Consider the following 18,278-nt stretch of genomic DNA (forward strand, 5'->3'; position numbering starts at 1 on the left):
GCCGCTGAGCCTGCGCGTCCGGAGCCTGTGCTCCACAACGGGAGAGGCCACAACAGTGAGAGGCCCACGTACCGCAATAAATAAATAAATAAATAAATAAGTAAATAAACCCGTTTCGATGATGGACATAATGAGAATGAAGAGTGAGGAGGCTGCAACTGGAAAGGAGCTGGGGCGGCAGCAGGTGGCCCTCCCTCTTTGCCACCACGGTCACTGTCATTATCAACAATAACTACTGGCTGTTTCAGACGCTGGTTCTAAAATTATAAAGAGTATCAAACCGTAGTAAGGTGTCAGCTTTGCTCTCAAGGGATTTATCATAGATGGAGTGACAAGAAACACAGAAGTTATACACAAATATAAAGTGGCATTTGGGCGATTTTTCTAAGTGCCCTAATGGTTTAGGATGAGGATAGAACCACTTGGGCGGGAATGGTTAGTGGAGAGCATCTGTTTTAGAAAGTGGGATTGGAGCTGGCCTTCAAAAGCAGGATAAAACGAGAAGGAAGGAAGGACCGCGTTACAGGCAGGGAAGGTAGCATGCGTACAAACAAGGACGTGTTCTGGGGGGAATGAGGACAGAACAGTTTCACTGGAAGATGAGGTTCATGAAAATGGGAGCATATCATGATGAAGAGGATTTTGATTTAATATAATATGGAAGATTTAATATATTATTTTAGGGAAGAGGGGTTTTTTGTGCTTTATGTAAAGCAACGGATGAAGAACATGGAGTAAAACTGTTCATGCATTAAGGAGTATTTTTGAAACACGAAACTGCTAAGCAAGATGAGGGATGAACAGGAATGGGAGAGATGTAAGACCATCCAGAAATGAAGGGACGGGGCCTAGATTACAAGGGTAGCTTTGGGACTAGACAGGAAAAGCCTGGAGAGCCAAGGAAGGCAGCATGGTCCCCACTCCACTGACTCAGCAGAGAGGACTGGGTGGTGGCAATGAGCTGCTGGGGGCTGACGGGCTGGCTGCCCGCTGGTCTGAGAGGACCCCAGGGCCATGCCCACCTTCAGGAGGAAATGACTCAACCTTAGAAGACTCAGGTTGCCGGGGCAGATGGTGAGGCCGCGTGGCACATACTCCACAGCTGCTGCCGCCGTGCTAAGGAACCAAGGAAGGAAGATGTGAGCTTTAAAAGGGACCCGCAATACAGTCACTAAAGCAGGCAGATGAGGTCACGGAGATCTGAGAAGACAGTGAGATCCGATGAGAAGACAGAAGTGTGGAGGCACCTCGCACTGGACTCCTGGGCAGCAGAGCCAGCGCAGCAAGGCCGTAATGCTTGCCGGATGGGCGAAAATGACGTCAACGTTCTCTGCGACATGTGTTGGTCCTCTGAGTTTTACCACCAGCCAGCACCAGCAGCTGGCTGCTTTGGTAGACGAAACAGCTGAGAAGCCAGCATGGGGCCGCCCCACCGCAGGCTTCAATCCTTTTAAATGAACACCTGAAGGTGTGGGCTCTGCTTTCAAGATGCTCCCCTCAGGACCTAGGTGGATGGGCCCAACCTCCTCCTGTATTTTAATATGGATTATTTTTCTTCCGTTACTACACTGCCAACAACTGAGCACACTTGTAGTACCGCGGCCCGTCTACATAAGCACAGGAGGCCTCTCGACGTTCGACTCCTGACAGCCTGAAGGCTGTCAGCACGGGAGCCGTGCTGATTTGCCCTGCTGCTGCCCCACTGTCTCCTTTCAGTCCAGAGGCCACGCACGGGGTAACTTGCCTATGAAAAAAATTATCTGATCCTTTGTTCAGCTCTAAACCTGTTTAAAACCCATCCTTGAAGATTCCTTTGTGTTTCCAAAGTTCTACTGCTGCCCCGATGCATAATATGCTAAGGGCGCCTGCAGCACGGCTAGGCGTGAGTGTCCTCAGTCGCGAGCGTCTCTTGAAGGCTGGAGAGAACTCCTCCTCGTGCTGGAATCTCACGTCATGGTGGGTGGGATGGACCCACACTGACCTGCTTCAGCCTGAAGCCCCTGTACCCTGAGAGGAGCCCTGATCCCGAGCTACGTTCCCTGGTGCTCCCCGGCCTGGGTGCGGGGCAGGTACAAGAAGCAGTGTGTCTAAAAACAGCACACGTGCTCAGGGTTTCAGCCACACTTCACGGGAAAGACTGCCAGTTCCTCTCTGGGTAAAGAGAGGGGGACACCATGAGGGGATTTCCCAGACACTGGTGACCCACGAACAGCCATTATTCTCAAATCTGTTTTAACTGAAAAAAAAAAATGCTTTCAGAAAATTCCTAAGTAGATTCTGAAGTTTCTAACACAAAAATATTATTTGAATCACATTACAAATGTGAAACCTGTAATAATTTCAGCTTAGGCCACACTGATTAGCAGTAAAACTTGTTTTCTAGCCAAACTGATGGGATAAATGGAATCACAGGACTAGATAACTTTTCAGCCCTTAAAAAAAAATCATTTAAGCAGTGCCTTCTATGGAATTTAATAGATGAATTTAAATGATTCTCATATACTATGATTCAACTCAGTTAGGTGAAAAACTTTAAAAATTGTTTTCAAAGTAATTAAACCCCCTTAAAATTAGGTACAATAATTGTCATTTTTTACTAATTCAATCAATCTCCTTTTTCTGCCGCTTTTTTTTTTTTCAACATTAATGGGTTTTGGAAAACCATCATGGTTTAGTTTACAATACATCTTTTATGTTTACTACACGTGATAAAAATGAATACCTACTTAAAATTATTTATGTCTTAGCAGCTGTATTTATTCTGTCTTACAATAAGCAGTTGCTGTGAGTCAGGCTAAGACTGGCTACATATGCTCTCTCTGGAGCTTCAAGTTTCCTGGGCTTTTACATCATTGGTGAGTAAAGGTAGCAGGTCCGACCCAGCCCGAGGAAGGTCGTAAAGAAGCCCACGCGCCAGTCAGACGGCACCACGAACTTATGAGTCAACTGAAACTTCAGAGATGAGCCGATAAAATGGAAATCCAGGGAAAACTCCTTTTGCAGAAAATAGAAGTATTTGTTTTCTTAAAGAAAGTTTTCCTCACAAGAACAATTAAAAAAACCAGTTTCATGAGTTCAGTATAAAAACAGTTCTTATGGAAATAATAATTATAATGAATAATGTTATTTTTAAAATGTTTGACTTTTGAAAGTTAAGGCAGATGCAATATAAATTTACCAAGTTATATATACTTCTTCATGGGGGAAAATCTTATTTTGATGTTTAAATACATGTGTATCAGTGGCTTACATCTAAGTAATAAAAATATTGTTTAGGGGACTTCCCTGGTGGTCCAGTGGTAAAGAATCCGCCTTACAACGCAGGGGATGAGGGTTCAATCCCTGGTCAGGGAACTAAGATCCCACATGCCGCAGGGCACCTAAGCCCCCACACCACAACTACTGAGCCCGCGTGCCTCCACTAGAGAAGAGAAAACCCGCATGCCACAACTAGAGAGAAACCTGTGTGCCGCGAAGAAGACCCGATGCAGCCAAAAATAAATTAAATAAATAAATAGATAATAAATAAAAATATTGTTTAAAAGCTTAATTTCCAATAAAATATAACTGCTGGTAAATACAGTTTATTTCTGCTGTCTACTGCTGATGGATGAAGTCTCTAATAGAGAAATGATTTTACTTAGAAGCTGAACTTGTGCTTTAACTGCCATGAAAAGGTCAACTTCAGATTCAAGACTCAATGACCAAGTCAATCAGGCAGCTGACTGTATCCAAAAGAAAGAGAAAATGGTACTTGAGAATTATGTGATTATTTCTCCATCTAGAACCTTACTTGGTTTGGAAAAGATTGACATTAGAAGGAATATCCCATCATTCCTATGAAAACAAAAAAGCAAGTTATCCTACTGATTTTTAATCTAACTATATTCACCTAGAACATGAGTCCCTAAGGCCAATCTCATATCTAACATTTAACAGTTTACATGAAAAAGCGAAATCTGCTTCATTTATCTGCTACTCTAATCCATATCTGATGAAATAAGACTCGACACCTTAACTCATTTGAAGGAAAGTCATTTAACTTGGCTCTGCTGCCCACACAGCCAAACTGGGTTTTGAATTAACATCTGTGAAAACCTTACGTTATTGAAAAGATATCTTCATCAGCTCACCCCTTTTGAATCTCATGTACATATGACTGTGTGTGTCAGGCCCTTTAAAGGTGTGTTTACATTCTTCCCTCTAATATTTCATAGCTGTGATAACAAGTGAGGCAGCAACCCCCATAATTAAAAGTGGAAGAGGGATCCCCCAAAGATAACAGGAAAATAAAGACTTAAAAAAAACATATTAAAGAGAGTATTGTTGAAATAATTAACACCAAACACAATAAAATCAGAGATATAAAGTTTTCTGATTCAGACCTAAGAACCAACTGTGTGTTCCAGAAGCTTTTCTTCTCCAATAGTTGTCCCAAACACTATCAAAATTAAAGTTCACAATAGGGACAAAACTGAAAACAACTTACCTGTCTCTTAGAAACACATGATACTTCCTATATAAAATTATCAAGTGAATTATAGATAACCCAGCAGAATATTCTTGTGCCTCCCGCAGTGGGGACGGGGGTGTGTATGAGAAATGCCATACATTTCAGGGCCTTTCCAGGGCAAATAGCCCTGTGAGCTTCAAAGGGAGGGCAGTACAAAGACCGAATGAAGTTCCTGCAAGGGGCAGCCTGTGGCCTGTGGGTGCCAGAGCCAAGTCTCTAGGAGGCTTTAGCCTGTTCTTTCTATTGAATAATCTTCTCTCTTCTAGTGCAAGGAATGTAATTTTGAGAAGACATAAAGGAAAAAAGAATATCAAGAAATTAAATCCTTAACGCCTAAAAAGTGCCAGAGACGAGTTTATGGAGACGTTTACTAAATTAAGATGCTTGTGAACCTTCTGTTTTAGAAAGCCAAACAAGGTTCTCTATGAGTCTAGTGAAAATCTTACCCCTTGGATTTGTAAGTGGAGACACGAGACACACCTGCAGTCCGTGGGTGGGAATGGTTAGGCCCGACTGGTTTTCAGTTAAACAGTACTTACATTTAAAGCAGCTTCTCCGCACTTTTCAATCGCTGCGAGACCCTGATTATGAATGTGTGTCTCCAGGAGTTTTTTCAATTCTCCCAGGCCATCCTGGATTCTAGATACAAGATTATACATGCGACCCAAATCTGAAAGAAGAAGGCACCACACCTTTATGCACAGAAACAAACTCTGCATATCCATTCCACTAAGTAAGTGCTTATAGAGGTGAAAGGTACACTGAAATAAAACCACCGTGTTTTTACACCTTAATAATCAAATGCACTTAACTGAAACCAAATACTTTATATTTAGCATATGTATATTTAGCTGAAAGTAACAATGAAGTCATGCTATTATAAAAGCATATTCTCCCCCTTGCTAGGAGAAACTACTAATAGAGAAAGAAGATGATCAGGAACTACATCTGATGCTTCCTAAAATTTGAGATTGCGATATGATTTATGCCTTACACATAATAGGCACTCAAATATTATTTAAAAGAATGAATAAATTTAAGGAGTATTTATGAATATCCATCTCAACTATACAAACAAATAAGTCACAAAAGGGTCCCCATATTCTTCACTTAATATATGTATGGCACATGGTTGATATATGAACACCAAAGAAAAATCCTGAATCCAAACACCAATCTTTTACTGAGCTCCTAACATGTCCCAGTAAAACAAGGGAGGGGTAAAGGAAACATTTCTGCACAATTATAGCCTTCTCATCTTAAAGAATTTTCAGAAGAAACATATGCAAGAAAAAAAAAAAAAGAACAGTGGTAGTAGCATCATTTAATGCTAAGGTGTATGGAACAAGTTAGACTCCAAACCAAACTGAAAAGATGCTCTTCCCCCAAAGTCACACCCCAAACACACTGAAGAGGTCTGAAATCAACACACGACAAGGTACACACACGCGCACACACAGTCTCACACGTGAATCTCTTAAAGAATGACTGGTGTTGGTAATGCTAACTCTGAGTCTAGAACTTCATGCAATTTCAAAATCACAGATCAAAATAAATACCGTGTGTTTTGAATCTCAGTGGCTCACCTTCATTTTTGTCGGCATCCAATAAATTCTGAAACTCTGTGTGGAAAATCTCCAAGTGCTTCTCGATGAGCACCTGCTCGCACTTCCTGGCTAGCTCGTCCTGGGTGCTTTCGTGAAGGTAGACCTGGACTCTCCGCTGCTCCTCCAGCAAACGAGCCTCCGCCTGTGGGGATTAATTCAAGTCAGAGGTTTGGGTTTGCTTTTTAAAAACTGCTAACAAAAATAACAGCAAATTAAACTCGCAAACCTGCCTGAAGAAAAAAAGGGAGGGGAGGGATTCTCTGATTTTAGGATGAATGTCAACTATAACTAACCGGTCACTGATGTGTCCCATGTTCTCTGTGACCTATATTTTTGCTTTCAAGTCCTCTTTAAATGACTTTAATGAGGTTATCATGATTAACAGTCCAAATGTATTTACATCAATTTTCTTTCCACAGATACGTGGTGTTTCACACCTTTTGGGGGTAATACCCCTGGCGACACTCTGAGAAACCTGTGGATTCTCCACTACACACAGATGGGGACGGAAGAACCACGCCCTCTGACTGAGAGCTACTTGAGGTCAAGTCACATAAATACATTCCCTGAAATGACCATATGGAAAGAATCAGAAGCAATTAGACTTTTAAAAAATTTAAATATTATGGCCTTCTCTTGCCAATCAACTGAATACGCATCTCTGAAATCTACTGGATTATTTATGCATCTCAATTTCTTCCATCTCCCTTCAAGGAAGAGAGGAAAACAGGGATGCAATTTAAAAGAGTAGCAAAGTTAATAAAAGTCGGTATGTTTTACAACGTATTACCAGAAATGTGTGGTGTAAAGTATCACCTAGGAACCACTAAATTATCAAAGCAAGAAAGAAATTTCAGTGATCTCGCATTATTCAGGTAATCTGAATAAACAGTGAAAAACTATATTTTGTATTGTAAAAATGCCAATACTTCCCAAAATGATTTTTAAATTTGGCATAATTTTGGAGAAATCTAGAAAAAAATTCAAGTGGAAGAATGAACATCCAAGAGCCAAAAAACCATAAAATGAAAAAATGACTGGGCAGGCCTTGCACTGTCAAGAATTACTAATAGGACAATAGTTTCAACTGCAGAAATTTAAACCGTACTGCACATTCTAAATAGAGTTAAATGTGAAAAACAAAATAAACCTGGAAAATATCTGTAGTATATATTAAAAGGTCAATATTCTTAATATATAATAATCTCTGAAAAATCAATAAGTATGTGCAAATAAAAACATGGGAAAGGAAAAGGAACAATTTGCAAGTTAAGAAATACTTGAAGATTCTGATAAGATATAATTTGTTATATTATTTAGTTAATGGAATACCACTATCCAGTAAATATAAAATATATTAATGTAATAAATTAGTGGGGAAAAAAAGTTATTAAAAAACCCTATAGGGCTTCCCTGGTGGCACAGTGGTTAAGAATCCTCCGGCCAATGCAGGAGGACAGGGGTTCGAGCCCTGGTCCAGGAAGATCCCACATGACGCGGAGTTACTAAGCCCGTGTGCCACAACTACTGAGCCTGCGCTCTAGAGCCTGCGAGCCACAACTACTGAGCCCGCGCACCAGGAGCCCGTGCTCTGCAACAAGAGAAGCCACCGCAATGAGAAGCTTGCGCACCGCAATGAAGAGTAGCCCCGGCTCTCTGCAACTAGAGAAAGCCCACACACAGCAACAAAGACCCAGCGCAGCCAAAAATAAATAAATAAAAACAAAACAAAACCCTATAGCATTATTCCAATTTGGTGTTTATGTGCATACTTAAGTAACAGTGTCCCAAGTTTGTGCAGGTTTATGTTATTTGTATTTCCCCGCAAGTCTACAGTTGTGTGTTTTTTTTTCCTGATTACCAACCTATTTTAAAAAACAATAAAAGATCTTTCTGTGCTTTAACTCTGAAGTTCCAAGCCTCTGCTGCTTCATATCTAGTATTTCATTAAGCCTGATACCTCAAGAACTAAAGCTGGTGAAATACAGGACATGCAAACCAAAAAGCACCACTTTTTCTCGAGGTTATACCTGTTTCCTGGAAGAACATAATACCCTGGCAGCAAAAAGTCATCTCTTAAAAACTTTTCTCTCCCCCAGAATGAAAGGTAAAGCTTTGGTGTCACTGCTGATTCACTCTCTGGGGCACAATGGCTTTCCATCCCCTGTACTACAAAAAAACAGTAGCACTCTACAGATTTCCTGTAGGGCTGAGAGGGAAGAGCTGGTCCCTAAGTAATCACAAAAGCATTAAAAGCCAGAGGGGCTCAGTAGTTGTTTACACAGCAGTCCCCCCTTATCTATGGGGGATACGTTCCAAGACCCCCAGTGGATGCCTGAAACTGTGAACCCTATAGGTACTATGTTTTTTCCTATACATACATATATGAGAAAGTTTAATTTTACAAATTAGGTATAGCAAGAGATTAGCAACAACAATAAAGTAGAATTATAACAATATAATGTAATAAAAGTTATGTTTCATGCCTTTGCCATCTTAATTGGGCACGTGTCATGCACTGTGGCCATAACGTCAACTTGAGGTGTGACAGCAAAACTAGCACAAATTTTCCTTCTTCACAATTTCATGGAGAGACAATTTATCCTCACCACAGATCTTAGCAACCTTTTTCTTATTAAGTTGAGAACTTTCTCCTTTTTACTTAAAGGAAGTACTTTATGGCTTCTCTTTGGCATATCTGAATTGCTACTCTTGTGCTTTGGGGCCACTTTTAAGTAACATAAGGGCTACGTGATCTCAAGCACTGCAGACGATGGTCGATCTGATCACCTGTTCGATGAAGAGACTAACAGGGGAGATGCTCTGGACAAAGGTATGATTCAAGGGCAAGATTCCATCATGCTACTCAGAACGACATATTTCAATACATACAATTTAAAGCTTATGGACTGTTTATTTCTGGAACTTTCCATTCAATATTTTTTGGACTGAGGTTGACTGTGGGTAACTGAAACTGTGAACAAGGTGGGACTACTGTCCACAGGCCTACTTCCTTTTATTGCGATTCAGATACTGCTTTTTAAAAACAAAACAGAAACTGAAGGACTGTGGGTTGAGCAAGTCTATCAGCACCGTTTTTTCAATAGCGTTTGCTCACTTTGGGTCTCTGTGCCACATTTTGGTAATTCTCAAAATATTTAAACTTTTTCATTATTATTATTTGTTATGCTGATCTGTGATCAGTGATCTTTGATGTTGCTATTATAATTGTTTTGGCATCATTTAGCAATAAAGTTTTTAAAAATTAAGGTATAAAAATTGGTGTTTTTGACATAACGCTATTCTCCACATTTCATAGACTACAGTATGGCATTATGCCCTGGGAAACCAAAAAATCCGAGTGACTTGCTTTCTCGCCGTGGTCTGAACCTGAGCCTGCAGTGTCTCTGAGGTTGGTGAAACACCCAAGGTCCTGGGTGTTATGTCATTAGGTTTTAGGAAGGACAGTCATTTACATTCTTTGTTGATTTGAAGGCAAATAAGCTCTTGATCAGCATTGTACTTGGCAGATAATTACATCAGAACACCCAGATCAAATACAGAATGACTAAATAAAGTTAAGCAATTAAATTAATGTTCCTATTAATTCTATTAGGATCAGTATGCAGGAAAAACAAAATGAAAAAAAAAAAGACCAAAAAAGTAAGCAAATTAATGAAATAAGGTATACTTTATTTTTAAAGTTTTAAAAAATGACATTAGAAACCTAGAAGAGTCACATGTTTTTTTCGTAGCTCAGATGAGACAGTAAGATACGCTAAAACACTAATATGGCTCAGGGGTGTTCACTCATTGAAGTCATCAGTAGAAGGAAAGCCAAAGATTCCCAACTGTTTCCACTAAAAGATTCCTAACGACACAGAAATGGAAACATTAAAAAAATAAATAAATAAATACCCCTTGGGCTTCCCTGGTGGCGCAGTGGTTGAGAGTCTGCCTGCCGATGCAGGGGACACGGGTTCGTGCCCCGGTCCGGGAGGATCAAAAAGAAAAGAAAAAAAAAAAAAAGAAAAGAAAAAGAAAAAGAAATGGGAACATAGACCCCCCCCCGCCCACCCAGGGAATCTGCACATCTAGCCCAAACTGGCTGCTAAAAGCAGAGTATTTCTTGGAAGAAGCAGAGTATTTCTTGGAAGTTCATGCTTTATCTCAATATTGTTCATGAGTTTTGTATTCTACTTCCTGATAGAATGTTTTAATATAAACGTAATTTCTTAAGTTATTGAGTAAAATGTGCCACAATTTATCCCATGGTTTTGCATATTCTCAGGCATATACTGAAGGTTCTAAACAATGTATGTGTGTAATACCAAACACTTATATCATGCTTGCTCTTTGCCAAGCATCAAATAATAATAAATTATCCCCATTTTATAGATGAGGAAACTGACGAACAGAAAGGTTAAGGTCAACCCCCTAGTAAATGGTGGAGTAGGGATTTTAAATTAGACCCATAGCTCAGTTTGAGATGCAAGGCTACAGCTTAGGTAAGGGTAGAATTGTTCACACGATTAAATTCCAATTTTATGCTCACAGAGTCTCTGAATTATGGACTTTCAGAAGGGATGGATGTCATGTTTGGTAAGATCCAACCAGATTTGGGCCAAACCTTTAACGCCTCTAGGAAGAAATCCCCTCTAAGAGAGCAAGGATGCTGGAAGCACGCTCTCTGTTGAAGGCAGAGCTCACACTGGGTTGAAAACATCCAGGCCATTGGAAATCTTTGCTCCTCAAGTTGCCTTTGGTCCCAGGTCCGATTTTTTTTTTTTTTCCAGGTCCTATTTTAAAAGCAGATTTCCCTGCTTTGGGAGTGCTGACGTAGCTCTGGCCTACCAAGCGGATTTCCTTGTACCAAAGCACTACTACCTTCCTTGTTGTGGATAGCAGGTAACTGCAACTCACTAAGTAGTCTGTAAAATGAAAAGGCCTGAACCTCGCTTGTGTATGTGTACCCTGATAAAAGGCCCCACTTTTAAAAACATACACAGTTTTAAAAGGATCACCATATATAGTAGAGTTCAATAAAATATGTCTTTATGAAAACTACACTGCCAAAATAAAAAAATGAAGTAACAGGCAATGCTTAGATTTAAAACAGATTTGTCAGGCAGCTGTAAGAAACTCTCTATAAGCTGGTTAGGTTCCAGACTGGCACACAAAAGCTAATTTAATCCATAAATATACACAAGGAACTATCACTACTCCAAGTATACTTCTGAAGAGTTCCACTTTTGTTAGGTTTTGAGGTATCAGAAATTTGTTTGTCAAGGACTTTCAGCTTCAAACTTGTAGGGGCAACTTATAATCACTATCTCTTATGGGAAAACGCACTCGGAATGTCACAAACAAATTGGGGAGGACCTTCTCTACATGGTTAGAAGGGGGAGCTGTTTGTTGCTCTTTCTGACTTACTAACTTTCGATCTCAGCACATGGAGAAAGTGATTCTGCAGTGCGTTTGCTCTCCAAGCGAACAGAGAATAAAGGGAAAAAAGCAGGTGTCAGACACAGTCAGCCCCAGACTCCCCGGAAGCCTCCTTGCCCGGAAGTCTCCTCCCTGAAGCCTCCTTGCCCGGAAGTCTCCTTGCCCTGAAGTCTCCTTGCCCTGAAGTCTCCTTGCCCTGAAGTCTCCTCCCTGAAGTCTCCTTGCCCTGAAGTCTCCTCCCTGAAGTCTCCTTGCCCGGAAGTCTCCTTGCCCGGAAGTCTCCTTGCCTGGAAGTCTCAGTCAGCAGCCATAGCCTGTGGGCAAAATCCTGCCTGTAAGTAAACTTTTATCGGAACACCGCTGCACTCACTGTTTAGAAGTTGCCATGGCTGCTTCTGCGCTACAACGGCAGAGCTGAACAGTTGCAAGAGAGACCACATGTGCACAAGGTCTAAAATATTTACCATCTGGCCCTTCATAGAAAGTTTGCTACCTCCTGACTTAGGTCACTCCTCAGAGCGTAAGTCTGGGATACCTGTATTCCCGAGAAGGAGAACGAAGAATAATTCCACTAGAACTTCACTGTAACATCGCTTAATGCAGAAAAAGATTTATGATACAGACACCGATCTTGGATTTTTTCTTATCTAAGACTTCTATCCTGTTCTCTCAGAAGGACTTCTCCTCTAATGCAAACCTGAAGACTGTGATATATAGATTTTTAGGGGATATTTCAGAAGCAAAAAAGCAAAAGCTTAAAGTTTGAAGATATTTGTTTCTTAAAAACTAGTTTCTCATTGACGTAAGACCGTGGCTCCTGTTAGATACACATATACATTCTATTGTAGTAGAGACAGTTCAAAACACGAAAGTCATACAGCTATTATGGTTATATCCTCCGATCAGTAAGGAGAACACTGAGCCATGATTATCAAGTTAATTTATAAAAGCTCCTTGGTGAACTGGGAGAAACCTTCTGCACCTGCTACAGCCACTACAGGATAACAGTGCCTAAGAAATGACTTTGAAGAAAGTTGCATATATTAAAAAGAATAATTCATTTGAGCAGCAATAACTTTTAACTTAAGCCTACTTTAAGTACTATGTTTAAGCTTACCTTTTTCATGTATTCAGTAACCGGGTTCTGCTGCAAGAATTCGGTACTCTCTCTGGTATAAAATCTCTCTGTGTCAGCCAAAAACTGAGATTCAAAGGATTCTTTGTACACTGTTAGCGTTGGGCCCTTCGCAAAGGCATCATCTTCATTCAGTCCCAGTTCCACTGGAAGTAAATAGGAACTACATTTCAACTGCCCTATTTTTGGTTATATTTTAAGGAATATACTTAGGTGTAGCATTCAGTTTAAGTTATGCTTAAAAGGTAAGAATAAAATAACAGGGCATAAGGCAGATCTGTTATTCACTGGTAGTAAAGTATACTTTCAATAAAAGAAAAAAGAAAAAAATCCAAGACACACAAAAGCAAGTAATTCTGATGGATGGCCAGGCATGTCTCAAGTTATCATGAAGTTCGTTCAGAGAACATTTATATTTCTAAAAGCTTACAAGAAGTAAGAATGCCTAATTCTAAACTTTCAAAGAAATACAATGGGGCTTCCCTGGTGGCGCAGCGGTTGCGCGTCCGCCTGCCGATGCAGGGGAACCGGGTTCGCGCCCCGGTCTGGGAGGATCCCACCTGCCGCGGAGCGGCTGGGCCCGTGAGCCATGGCCGCTGAGCCTGCGCGTCCGGAGCCTGTCCTCCGCAACGGGAGAGGCCACAGCAGAGGGAGGCCCGGGAGGCCCGCATACCACAAAAAAAAAAAAAAAAAAGAAATACAATGGTACCTTATCATTTGGCTCCATTAATGACACTCTAGCATATATATCCAGTAATTCAGTATGAGACCAGAAAAGAAAATAATTCAAACGTCAAATGTCTAGTCCATCAAAATTTCCTTAGGGCACAAAGATCAAACAATTTTTATAATGGGTAAAATCAAACCGAATCACACTGACATAGAGAGAATTATGAGTACCTTTGTAAATGCTAACAATATTCTTGATAATACTAAACTATCTGAAAATAAATCTATTGGAGCACTGTTATGTAACTGTCACTTGATATACAACTTTGAATAAATTAAAGGGAAACTGTTTACCATAAGACTGTACAACTCCGCTTATCAGTCTTGTATTGATGGTTTCACCATTTCTTTCCTTTTCAATCAGTTTTAAAACAGCATTTGTTACCTTTAGAAAGGATATAGGAAGAAAACATGTAGATTACAGACTACAGTATGTATTGGGCTGGCCAAAAAGTTCGTTCGGGTTTTTAGCCAACCCAACATTATGTTACTACATAGCTCTTAAACATTAGAATCCATTAAATGCAAGATGAGAGGCACTCCCGGGACATTCCAAAGGAGTGAGGAAGACAATGGCTAAGAAATGAAATCTGGAAGGGGTTTTAAAAGGAAAACATGCACACACTCACACAAGTAGGTACCTGTTTATTCAATGGCCTGAAAAGACAATCTCTCCAAGTCACCAATGCAAGCTGGGTGAAAAGAAAAAGGAACAGTATTAAATGGCTATACTTTTACTATGCTTTTTCCAAAGGTGAAGTCATAGGAAACAGACTGAATCCTAGATTACATGTATCAATATTTCTAGATTATAAACTTGCTAAAAACCATCATGATGAAATCAGAGAGCCATTCTCTTAACAACTTCAAAAGGTATCAAAGTACAGACATTTATCAGCTCACATTTTAATAGTTGAGATAAAAAGAAAATCTGGATTTTAGAAGAACATACATATTAGCCTAAAGGGCAACGGTGGACTCAATGTATAAAACTGTTCTCTGACTCAAATGTATGTTTTGACCTAACACATTTAATAAAGATAATTCCATTTATCATAGTTTCCTAATACTCAGTAAAATAAATAATAGACCTTAAATATCTAATAAGTTCTGTATCTTTATCATGGTGTTTTATGTTACATGGATGCATACAACTGTAAATGCATCAAACTGTACATCTTAAATGAATGCAGTTTATTATACATAAATTATTCTTCAAATTTCCCATTTTACTAGTATGTGTGCGTATGACGCATTTTTAAAAGTTTTGGAACTTCTCAATAGAGGTTATGTCAGAAAGTCACTGTAAAATGTTCCCCCAAAGAGAAATGTTACAATTCATATATGGTTTTTAAACTGTTCAGAAAGGTATTATTATTCAGTTAAGTTAAAACTCAAATTTATACAATTTAACACTCAAATACAAACTGCTGAGAAATTAATTTAAATGTAAATACTATCAGTCTTATTTTCCCCCAAATTTAACCATAGATAAAACTGGGTTTATGTAAGATAATACAGTTCTGAAAAGATTATGTGTAAATTTAATTTACAAAATGAAAAAATTTCTACCAAAGAAAGGGAAACTTGAAAGCACTATTTAACAGAAAAATATTTTCAGTAAAGCATGAACAATATATACTCAAGTACTATTAGAATAAAAAGGTTGTTTCAGAATTAGGAATTATGCTACCCAAAAAGACTCCGGGAAGAAAGAGTCTTATTTTTCAGGAAAAATGCACCCTGTGGGGCACGGTTTTGAAGGAAACTCTCCCTGTGCAAACTCGCCGTCGCTCCCCTCCCCAGCTCCTCAGACCTCGCCAGTGCAGGGGGAGGCAACGCAAACGCAACGTGTGGCCATGAACTTCCGGTAAAGATACTGCACCTTTAAAGCGTCCGCCTGCCGATGCAGGGGAACCGGGTTCGCGCCCCGGTCTGGGAGGATCCCACGTGCCGCGGAGCGGCTGGGCCCGTGAGCCATGGCCGCTGAGCCTGCGCGTCCGGAGCCTGTCCTCCGCAACGGGAGAGGCCACAGCAGAGGGAGGCCCGCATACCACAAAAAAAAAAAAAAAAAAAAAAAAAAAAAGAAATACAATGGTACCTAAGCTTTTAAAATACTGTATTACTTTTTAGATTTCTCAATCTGTTATCATTTGGCTCCATTAATGACACTTTAGCATATATAAATCAAACCGAATCACACTGACATAGAGAGAATTATGAGTACCTTTGTAAATGCTAACAATATTCTTGATAATACTAAACTATCTGAAAATAAATCTATTGGAGCACTGTTATGTAACTGTCACTTGATATACAACTTTGAATAAATTAAAGGGAAACTGTTTACCATAAGACTGTACAACTCCGCTTATCAGTCTTGTATTGATGGTTTCACCATTTCTTTCCTTTTCAATCAGTTTTAAAACAGCATTTGTTACCTTTAGAAAGGATATAGGAAGAAAACATGTAGATTACAGACTACAGTATGTATTGGGCTGGCCAAAAAGTTCGTTCGGGTTTTTAGCCAACCCAACATTATGTTACTACATAGCTCTTAAACATTAGAATCCATTAAATGCAAGATGAGAGGCACTCCCGGGACATTCCAAAGGAGTGAGGAAGACAATGGCTAAGAAATGAAATCTGGAAGGGGTTTTAAAAGGAAAACATGCACACACTCACACAAGTAGGTACCTGTTTATTCAATGGCCTGAAAAGACAATCTCTCCAAGTCACCAATGCAAGCTGGGTGAAAAGAAAAAGGAACAGTATTAAATGGCTATACTTTTACTATGCTTTTTCCAAAGGTGAAGTCATAGGAAACAGACTGAATCCTAGATTACATGTATCAATATTTCTAGATTATAAACTTGCTAAAAACCATCATGATGAAATCAGAGAGCCATTCTCTTAACAACTTCAAAAGGTATCAAAGTACAGACATTTATCAGCTCACATTTTAATAGTTGAGATAAAAAGAAAATCTGGATTTTAGAAGAACATACATATTAGCCTAAAGGGCAACGGTGGACTCAATGTATAAAACTGTTCTCTGACTCAAATGTATGTTTTGACCTAACACATTTAATAAAGATAATTCCATTTATCATAGTTTCCTAATACTCAGTAAAATAAATAATAGACCTTAAATATCTAATAAGTTCTGTATCTTTATCATGGTGTTTTATGTTACATGGATGCATACAACTGTAAATGCATCAAACTGTACATCTTAAATAATGAATGCAGTTTATTATACATAAATTATTCAAATTTCCCATTTTACTAGTATGTGTGCGTATGACGCATTTTTAAAAGTTTTGGAACTTCTCAATAGAGGTTATGTCAGAAAGTCACTGTAAAATGTTCCCCCAAAGAGAAATGTTACAATTCATATATGGTTTTTAAACTGTTCAGAAAGGTATTATTATTCAGTTAAGTTAAAACTCAAATTTATACAATTTAACACTCAAATACAAACTGCTGAGAAATTAATTTAAATGTAAATACTATCAGTCTTATTTTCCCCCAAATTTAACCATAGATAAAACTGGGTTTATGTAAGATAATACAGTTCTGAAAAGATTATGTGTAAATTTAATTTACAAAATGAAAAAATTTCTACCAAAGAAAGGGAAACTTGAAAGCACTATTTAACAGAAAAATATTTTCAGTAAAGCATGAACAATATATACTCAAGTACTATTAGAATAAAAAGGTTGTTTCAGAATTAGGAATTATGCTACCCAAAAAGACTCCGGGAAGAAAGAGTCTTATTTTTCAGGAAAAATGCACCCTGTGGGGCACGGTTTTGAAGGAAACTCTCCCTGTGCAAACTCGCCGTCGCTCCCCTCCCCAGCTCCTCAGACCTCGCCAGTGCAGGGGGAGGCAACGCAAACGCAACGTGTGGCCATGAACTTCCGGTAAAGATACTGCACCTTTAAAAATAACTCTTCCCAAACATTTTTCTAAGTTAAGACAGCACTAGGCAGACCTAATTTGACTTGGGATAATTTGTCACTTTGAAGGAAGAAAGGCAAGATATGAAAGCAGGACCGAAGGTAAACCAGAGAAAGTTCAGAAGGACAGATTTATGGAAAAAGTCTTGCTGAATCACTTTAACGTGTTAATAATGAAATTAGTTTATGCGCTCTGGTTGACTGGAAAGGAAACCCACAACTTTCTTTAATTGAAGAGAAGGACAAAATTATCAGGGAAAAAAGTAAATCTTTATAGTTCATGACAAAGCATCGCCGTCTTCTGGAGAGTCTGGAAAATGCAATGAGGTATCACTGTACAAGAACTGTTCCATGTGTCAACTGATATTCAAACTTTAAATGAATTCAACAGGCTCCCTGCAAGAGCAGGCAAAGGAAATACTGTTTTTAGAGAGGGGTGTTAACTGGCCTTTGCTATGAGTTATGGCTGCATATTGCATTTCCAAACTCACTACAGCATTTAGAGATGTAGAAACTACGAATTTTGAAAGTAAAAAAAAAAGTAAGAAACAAAAGGAAAAAAAAGCAGTCAAATCTTGAAAACAGTACACAAAAAAGTTTAAAGACTATAATAATTTTTAGGAGCATGTGATGCTATTATAGTGCATATATATGGTGGTGTTTTAGGTCAAGCAGCCAAGAGGAAATAAACGAAAATCATGCTGATTCCTACACTGACAACTTTCAGTCTCAAGGAAGCATCTGTAAGTGGAAAAGAAAAGATGAACTACAAAAGACTCAAATCAAAACACGAGGGGGCTTCCCTGGTGGCGCAGTGGTTGCGCGTCCGCCTGCCGATGCAGGGGAACCGGGTTCACGCCCCGGTCCGGGAAGATCCCACATGCCGC

General features: G+C 39.3%; 1 protein-coding gene across 1 annotated transcript in view; it reads right to left on the minus strand.

Annotated features, from left to right (window-relative positions):
• Nucleotides 1–18,278, minus strand: part of CUL1 (cullin 1) — a 110,420-nt gene that overhangs the window by 24,369 nt on the left and 67,773 nt on the right. Inside the window, 5 exon segments of the mRNA XM_055084772.1 lie at nt 5,053–5,183; nt 6,100–6,262; nt 12,683–12,846; nt 15,780–15,870; nt 16,127–16,177. Coding sequence (XP_054940747.1) covers nt 5,053–5,183; nt 6,100–6,262; nt 12,683–12,846; nt 15,780–15,870; nt 16,127–16,177 — 600 coding nt within the window.

The sequence above is a fragment of the Physeter macrocephalus genome, chromosome 5, assembly GCF_002837175.3.
Source record: "Physeter macrocephalus isolate SW-GA chromosome 5, ASM283717v5, whole genome shotgun sequence".
NCBI lineage: Eukaryota > Metazoa > Chordata > Mammalia > Artiodactyla > Physeteridae > Physeter > Physeter macrocephalus.